The 8720-nt window shown below is 55.3% G+C and overlaps 1 protein-coding gene across 1 annotated transcript; it reads left to right on the forward strand.

Annotated features, from left to right (window-relative positions):
- Positions 1–577: 577 nt before the first annotated feature.
- On the forward strand, positions 578–6390 carry LOC309412259 (alpha-1-acid glycoprotein-like; the record flags this gene model as incomplete). The annotated part of the gene is made up of 6 exons (XM_082009131.1): positions 578–691; positions 1235–1377; positions 2053–2126; positions 2935–3045; positions 3828–3931; positions 5757–6390. The coding sequence occupies 6 exons, from the start codon at positions 578–580 to the stop codon at positions 5871–5873; spliced, it is 663 nt and encodes a 220-aa protein (XP_081865257.1). The 3' UTR covers positions 5874–6390.
- Between the last annotated feature and the right edge of the window lie 2330 nt (positions 6391–8720).

The raw sequence follows: 8720 nt of genomic DNA on the forward strand, positions 1-8720 counted from the left end.
TGCTGCCCTGCGCGGCGGCACGGGGCCGGGAGCAGGACGGGGAGTCGGGGGAGCTGCCGCAGGGGACGTGTCCAGCGGGGTGGGGGTGACCTCCTGGGGCCCCTTCAGCCCCGTTTTTAAGGCCTGTTTTAGCAAGGATGGCAAAACCTCTTTCCCTTCTCTTGGAAGCCCCCCGGGCTCCGCCCGAGGCGGGGGGGCTGCACGGGGCATCCCTCGCGGGGCAAGAGGCAACTCCGGCAGCTGCTCGCCAGGAACAGAACGGGCAAATTTCGGGCAGATTTAGGGTTTTTATGCGGTTAGTGCATCGCCCCCATCATCTCCAGCCACACCAAGGTCCGCAGCTAGCGGCGCTCGCCGCCGGCCGCCGCAGCCGAGGCCGGGGCAAGCGCCAAGCTCAGTGCCAGGCACGTGGCTCCTCTCTGGGCAACGTCCCCATCAGGTGCTGGTTGCATCACCGGCGCGGAGCCGGCAGCCCCCGGCACGTCCCGTCACCCCCCCGCGGGGCTGCAAAAGCAAACGGCCGAGCGAGCGCGTCCGTCTGTCCCGGCCTTCGCTCGCTCCTCGCTTTCGGGCAGCCATGGCCGCGGCCGGGATCGCCACCGTCCTCGGCCTTGCGGCGCTGCTGCCAACGGCCGCCTTCCCCTGCGGAGCCCCGCGCCCGCAGCGCCCAGACAACGCCACGGCGTCAAAGGTAGGAGAGACCCGAGCCCCGAGGGGCTGCCCCACTCCTGCGACGAGTTTGTGGGTGCTCTGCTAAGCCTCGCTGTCCTCTCGGAAAGGGGGGAAAACCCCCGGCACATCTGCCGAGGTGCCCTCAGCAAAGCATCTGCAACAAACGGGAAACGTTCTCTTTCCAAAACACCCCAAAATACCCAGTTTTCTCGTGGTCCCCCAGCAAGTCCCAAAGACGACCTCGAAACAAGGAGGGCTGGGTATTTTTTGGTGCAAAACCCCCGTGGCAGCGCAGGGCGGTCCCGGCCCTGCCGCACCGCGCAGGGGCACCCGCAGCCAGCGCCGGGCACCGCTTCCCAACCCCCACCATCAGCCATCTCTTCCCTCCCCGTGTGTTTGCACAGGTCTCATTTGGTTGCTGCCAGCGTGGTGCAAGAGGCAGCATCGGCAGAGGACTGAGGTCAAAAATAGGAATTTTGCCACCGGGAGGGTGGAAACGTCTCCCCCAAAGCTCCCGCTGCAAAGCCAAAAGCTCTCACCGCCCTGTCCCTCTCTCCCGCAGCTGCTGGGGACGTGGCTGTACGTGGCCGGGGCCGCCCAGTTCCCCCAGTACCTCCTGGAGATGCTGCTCATCGACCACGGCCACCTCCGCGTGGAGCCCCGCGCCGGCGAGCAGGAGCTGCTCATCACCCAGCGCGTGGCCGCGTAAGATGCAGCCCTCGGGTCTCTGCCCCAACCCACCTCCTTCCACGTGCTGCAGCCCCCACAGCCGTTTCAACGGGCTGGTTTTCCCAAGGAGAGAGTCTCTCCTGGCTGCTCCATGCACGTTCTCCCGTCCCCTCTCTTCCTCACCCCTTCTCTTATTTATTTATTTCAACAGCCCCCAGGTTTAGGCAAATTTTGCAGGGCACAGAGCACTTGCAGGTACCAACCCCTGCAGGCGTGGAGGACACGGGCAAGGAGAAGACCTCTCCGGAGGAGAAGACCTTTCCAGAGGTCCCTGTGCCACGGCTGCTAACTCTGCCAGGCGCCGAAAGCCGTTTCCCCCCCCAGGGTCAGACTTCAAGGGGATGAGTTTTTCCGTGCCAACGCAGGCAGCTCTTTGCAGCTTCAATTATTTTGGGGTGGGAAACATCTGGGGTCCAAGGAGCCCTTCAGCCAGGCAAGGCTGAGAGCACGAGCGGCCGGTGGAGGTCAGACAAGGGAGAAAAGGCTTATTTTAGCGGCGAGAGCAGCTAGCCCCGCGGAGGAGCTGGCACAGCCACGTTCCCGTCCCACGGCCGGGAGCACGTGCCCCGTGCGCTGCCGGTCCCTTCCAGCCCCCGGTGGGGGTCTCTGCCCCCCTTGCCCACGTCACCCCGTTCTCCTCTCTCTCTCCAGGGGCGACCAGTGTCTCACCAACAACTCCACCTACTTGGAAATCGCTGTGGGCAATGCCACGCTGGTGAAGCACGGTGAGCGGCGGGCGCAGCCTTCGGGGGCATCACCCGTCTGTTCTTTGGACGGGCTGAGGCACGCGAGGGGCCCGTGTCGGTGTTTTACACCATCTGACGCATTTTATTCCCGGGTCGCTTTGTCCTTTCAAGCCTCGGTGGACTCCAAAGGGCTCCCCGGGGCTGGGGGCACCCCGGGTTGGCCCCGCTCCTGGGCCACCCCCCGGGATATGCTGGTCACAGCCCCACAACCAAGATGCATCAGAGCCCACGCGGCGACGCCGTGCAGGGAGCAAGGAGCAAACGTGCTCCCGTGGCAAGGAAGGAGACCGCCTCGTCTGCGAAGTTATTTTGCAGTCCCTGGGGGGAGGGAGGAGGGGAGCATTTACGGCACGTTTCCGCTCTGAAATCGTTTCCTCCTCACTGAGGAGAGGGGGTGAGAATCGCAAACCCCGGAGCCACAGTTTGCACTGACCCGGCCAAGTCAGCATTGAGCGGGGGACAGTGTCTCCCCATTTTTACAGCCCCCCAAGGCGCGAACTCGGGCGCTCGAGGCCACGCAGACCTCCCGTGCCCTCTGCACCAGCGAGCCGCGCCGTCCAGCGCATCGCGCCGGCGGGACGGGAGCTGGGTGGCTTTGGCTCCTTCACACCCCAGGCCCACGCTTAAGAAACACAATTCAAATAAAGCCAGAGCCGAGCAACTCGCGGCACGTCGGATCCTGGGGGCTACGGGCATCGCCCACACCCTGGCTGTGGTTTATGGCCGCTGCAGCACTGAGTAGCTGAATATCGTGGCTGTTCCCAACCCCGATTCTGTTCTCTCGAAGCCAAGACCCATCAAACCGTGGGGACGCTGATGAACCTCAGCTCTGAAGACGTTTTACTCATCCAGTACCAACTGCAGAGGGAAAGGACATATACGGGACTGTATCTTTACGGTATGTAAACTCCATCCTAAAGTAACTTAAAGTTATCATGGGACACCAAAACACACACATAAAATTACCAGCTACAACCACGCAGCAGCTTGGTTTCGCCAAGAGTCAGTGATTTTCCTGAGACCACTGCTCCAGGAGGTCACAGGAGTATTTACAAATCCCATTAAAACCTAAATTTCTTGACAGAGCAGAAAGTCCAAGTTAAAGACAAAACCCACTTAACACCATAAATATTCAAAGAACAGGAAGCAAATACAAGTCAGCATCAATATCATCGTAAAATCTCAGTATTTTCAAGCCAACCATGATTTTTCAGTACTTACCTCCTGGGGCTGAGCACGTGGCTTTGCAGCACCGGCACAGGCAAAGCCGATCAGATCTACCCACAACCCCATAAAGCAGCATTTTAGACCTTGATAAGGCTTCCCATTGCCCTTCCAAGCTGTAAAGCAGTTGCTTAAGAGAGTTTGAAGTCACGTATAGAAAATCGCCTCCATACGCAGCCTTGGTCCCTCCCGATGCCCCAGGAGTCTCAGGCTACACTGCAACCCCTTGAAGCAGGCAGGACTAGAGCCAGCTGGGGAGAGGGTTAAGAAAAAGCGACACCGAGGCTGGTTTTGTTCAGGTATATTCGCCACAGGAGCGAGAGACCCGCAGAAATCACCAAGCGTCGGTGGGAGCACGGGGAAGGGAGGCAGCGCGGGCAGGGACGCGGCACGAAGGGCCACGCCGAGGCCGCTGGGGCCATATTTAATGCCTGGAAAATGCTTCTCCTTTCCCAGCCCGAAACCAGAGCATGAGCACGGCCCACAGGGAAGAGTTCGAGCTCCACGCCAAGTGCCTGGGGCTGAGCGAAGAGGAGATCGTGTACGCGCCGTGGAAAACGGTACGCGGCTGCGCGCACGTGGGCGAGGGTCGGCAGAGCCGCCGCAGCCCCCAGCCCGGGCAGGGGTGCCAAGAACCCGGGGGCTGTGGCTCCAGCCACCAAACTGGGGTCTCGGAGAGAGATTGTCACGGCAGTGGAAATGATTTAGGGGACTCTGTAAAGGCAAGCTTGCTTTGACAGCGACGGTGGTTTAAAATAACACCCCCCCGCAGAAACGTGACTCCCCAAAGCAAATACCTGCACCCGAGTGTCTCCAGTGGGAAAACTGGTAACGGCCTGCCTCCCCCCGCCGGGGGGGGGAGATGGCCAAAGCATGGGATTTTTGCCCCAAAATTAATGATTTTTGGCTAAAATTCCTCATTTTGCACCCCCAGCACCTGCAGCAAGGGGCAGGAGGGGCCGGTGCCCTGGGGCGCTGCGTGGCCCAGCTTAAGCCAAAGCCATGGCAATTCAAACCCCTAAAAACCTGGGGTTGTTTCGAGATCAGGATTTGCCATTCTGGCACCCCGAGGTGCTGCATGATGAGCGGGTCACAGCCTGGTTGGCTCTAAATGGGGTTCAGGAAGACAGCTCAAGCCAGCGCTCCCCCGGCCCCGGCGCGGGGACGTCCAGCACAGAGGGTCCTTTTGGGCTGGGGTCCAGCCCTGAGCACCCAGCCCCACAGGACACCAGGAAAGAGGCAACACCATCCACACCCACAAAAACAGACTTTTTCCTTCAGTTTTCCCATCGAAACGTTAACCAGACCCAGCCCTAACCTCTGCCCTCTGACTTAGGACATTTTATCCTGCAAATAACAGTCCCAAGCCAGCTGAACGGGGCTCCCTTTTGCAGAGAAGGGGGTGAAAAAGTATCTTACCTTTCCCATCCTGTCCATCCATTCCTGTCCTGGCCATCTGCTCATCCACAGCACTAGACTCTGAGCTTCCAGAAGTGCCCAAAACCCCACTCCGAGCTGCCGGACTGGACGCGACGTAGCCCTCAACATCTCCCAGCCTCAGGATGCTTCTTTTAGAACTAATCCTCACAGCTTCAGGGGAACTGGGGACAGGGACACAGGCGCAGGTTGAAACCCTCCTGGCGGGGCAACGGCAGGTCTCCTCTCCCCGTTAGGCAACGGGCAGCACATGGGAGGCAGGGTCCAGCTGCCCCACATTAACAGCAGGCAGCTGCTGACCCTGGGGGTTGCAGAGGCATCTGGATCATATTTAAATTTGGGCAAGATAAATGAAGTTTAGAAAAAGGCAAGGTGAGTGGAATAAGCTAAAACTGTTAGTCCTTTCAAGCTCTGGTGCGACTGCTGTTAGCAGAGAAGGGTTTTGTGCCCAGGTGAGAGGCAGGACACCACGGCTGAGGAGTAAAATGAAACCGATTAAACAAATGCAGAAAAGGTTTTAGGGACCTTTGCCATCAGGCTGAAAGAGATGGACATGAACAGAGCAGAGACTCACGTACCCCTGCGTCAGCCCGAGGCATTAGCAGAGCCTAAACCACACTAATTCTGAGCGTCTGGGTAGCACAAGCTTTCTACTTATTTCTCAAAAAGTTTGAATCCCCCTTGCCTTCAGAGGACACTTACTGACCCCGCAGCATAGCCCAGCTTTGCTCCAGAAACCTGGTTTTCTCTTTACAGCAGACATAGAAAAATGACACCACCAGCAGCTCCACACCCAGGCAAGCAGCGTGGGGAAGCCCGTGGCTTCTCTAGACCCTCTTAGACTTATTATCAGATAAAAAGGAAAAGAAAAATCCTCCTTTTTTCAGTAAATTCTCTCCTGCTGGTGCACTGACAGTTCCATTTGTCCCGTTATTGTTGTTTTGGAAGGAGCTGTGTCAAGTGAAAGAAACGGAAAAAGGAAACAGCCCAGGCAGGGAGCCCGCAGCCACGGTCACAGCATCACCTCCTCCGGGTACCCACCAGCCTGGGAGCGCGGGTGACTAACACCGCGTTCGGCAATAAATGTCTTGCTCAAACTCAATGCATTCTGTTGCCGTGACATGAAGAGATCAGGAGGGGGGCTTGCAAAAAGGAGTTGAACACCCAATTCACCTATTGTATCATTCGCCCAGGCGTTGGGAAAAGTCAGCCTTAAGCAATGGGGGATGCAAGACAAGGTGACACGGGGAAGTTTTTTCACCGACTCAGGCTGCTCAGCTTCACACCAAGCTTGCAAGAGCACCACTAAAAAAAAAAAAATTTACTTAAATGAAGCAGTAGTAGAGGCTAACCAGAAGAGGGCAATCATTAACTATTTTAAATGAGTGTGCCAAGCATTTGATGAGTAACTGGCATATATAGAAGGCTAGAAACTTATCTTTAACTGTACAATCAGAGAGGAAGAGGGTGCTTAGCTAGAAGCAACCACCCAATTCTCTTGGCAGCAGTTTGACTGCCAGAAGTAGCCCAGCTGGGGCAGATGTTCCTGCCCAAACCCTTTGGGCCAGGCAAGAGTTTTCCAATAATGTTCATCCACAGCAAGGTTTACAACATTATATGATGACACTGAAAAATTACCCTCCTGCCAGAGAGGGAGGGGGTGCTAACCCAACCCAGGCTGGATTTTTACTTCCCCAGAGAAAGATACGTGTTTCCTCATTTCCCAACAAGCTCGGCACCCTGGAGGAGAGAAGGTTCCAGTACCAAGACTCATGTTGTTCTCCATGCCTCCGGTACACCCCTGCGCTCGTCAGGCACCTCACACATCCCTTATCACACCCCCAAAGGGAGGAAAGCGCCGTCGCTCTGTGTTTGTGAGAGTGGGGGGAGTTTCAAGAGAGACTGCATTTGCTGTGTCTGGAAAGTAATTCAGTCTCAGCTCTAACCTAGTAATTAAGCACTGAAAATATCTCTCTTCCTTAAAAAGGAAGAAAAAGGAGAAAAGCTGGAGGGAACACAGCGAAGAAGAGAGCCCTGCTCCTCCCTCTGCGGCACCAGGGTGCCCTGTCCCTGTACGGCAGCGTTTACTGGGCAGAGTTTGTGCTGAGCCTTTGGCCCGATTCCTGTAGCAAAAATGAATTTTACAAGGTCAAGTACAGCCGATTCCCTCCTGGTCTGAGGGCACAGGTACCTGGCCAGCTTTTGCTTCAAAAGCATCTTTATCAGTTGTGACACGGAACACGACCCCCCAGCTCGAGGAGCGAGACAGTCAAGGGGTAGGAGAGGCCAGCAGTGCGACAGCGGATGCTGCCAGCAGCTCGAGTGCTGCAGTCCAGAGAGCATCGATAAGCGTCTCCGCTGACCGAAGCTGACACCGCTGGAAAGCAGTGGCTCAGATTACAAGGACCCAGACTTTATGAGTAGATTTATAGCTGAACAAGAGCCTTGAATTACCGTCAGAGGCATCAGGAACCAACAAACCCTGCCTGGCCCCCACAGCGAGTTATCCAAATCAGAGGCCACTTCCATTACCAGCTATGGTTCCTGAATGACCTTCAAGGATATCTCCTGGTCAGCTTTTTAGCTGTTTTAAGAAAAAATTGTACAAAGCCTTTCTTTTGAAAACCCTGTAAGCCAGGTTCCTACGAGGGCATAAGTGGACTGCAGTTTCCAGCTTTTCTGGGAAACGCACTTCTCCGAACAGAGCGTTATGGATACTGCACAGGTGAGCAAAGCCCAGCAGCACTCAGACAGGTTAACAGTATCTGAACATCCCCAGCTCATCACTACCATCATTAGCCTTGATCTCAGGTTTGCTGGTTTTGCCTTTAAGAATTCTGTTCTGCCATTTCCTCATCGGAAGAATCCTTCCCAGTGTCAGCATCCTTGGTGAGAACCATCCCAGGAAGAGTCTGGCCATGAGCAGCACCAATAAACCATATTGAGAAAGAGATGCACCCACACGGTATCTCTTTGACAGACCTTTATTAGCAACTGTTCCCTACATGAAGAACCCGAGTTAGATTTGCATTATAACAATTTGTGGTTACAGCTACAACGATGGTTGTCATTTTGCATTGATTTTTGCATTCTGATATTCATATTCCCATTAGGCCACACTGGTAGGAAGGAGCCACCACTGAATTTATGACAGATCTCAAGAAGGTGGGGGGAAATCATATCACTAATCCATACTGGTTAGATTTCCATGTGGCTAATTACTGACAGCACTGGACAGACACGGCAGAGCCTCACCTGGAAGGCTCTCCATGACCAACGAAAATCTGTCAGGAAAAAAAAGCAGCTGCTGAGTGCTAGCAAATCCTTTTCCAATGTCTCACACACTTGTCCACAGTGCTTCCATGTGAAGAACACTTGCTCAGCAGCAGGGTCTGCTGATTCAGCCTCAAAGCACAACAGCAGCAGCTTGTGTCCAAGTGCAAGTTTCCTTCCATCTCTCGGGAAATTCATTATTTTCTTTAGTCCCTGAGATTTCTCCCCTCCCCCCTCACCTAAAAATTCCCCAAGATCACTCTCAATCAGCCATTGTGACATCCAACATACACAGACCTTCTACTTCCCAGCTTCAGCCATCCACCTGAAACCCTTTCAGCCATGCAGAGGCAATTCCAAAATAAGGCGAGCCTCACAGCGCACCCTCTCCCCTCCTCCCAAGGTACTGCTTCCTCACCAGCTCCCTTCTCTCCTGTGGCTTCTTGCTACAGAATTTCTCTGGGCTGAGGTCCTCCAGCAACAACCCCAGACATGGGAAAGGCTGCTCAAGCCCCAAAGGGAAGGTATGCAAGTGACTTTAGAGTCCCTCCCCACGACTCAGCTGTGTGATGTAAGAGAACAGATAGAGAACTTTTAAAAACAGGAGAAATACAAGCACAGTAACAATATTTAAACAAG

Source organism: Phaethon aethereus, assembly GCF_964289735.1.
Source record: "Phaethon aethereus genome assembly, chromosome: 20".
Classification (NCBI taxonomy): Eukaryota; Metazoa; Chordata; class Aves; order Phaethontiformes; family Phaethontidae; genus Phaethon; species Phaethon aethereus.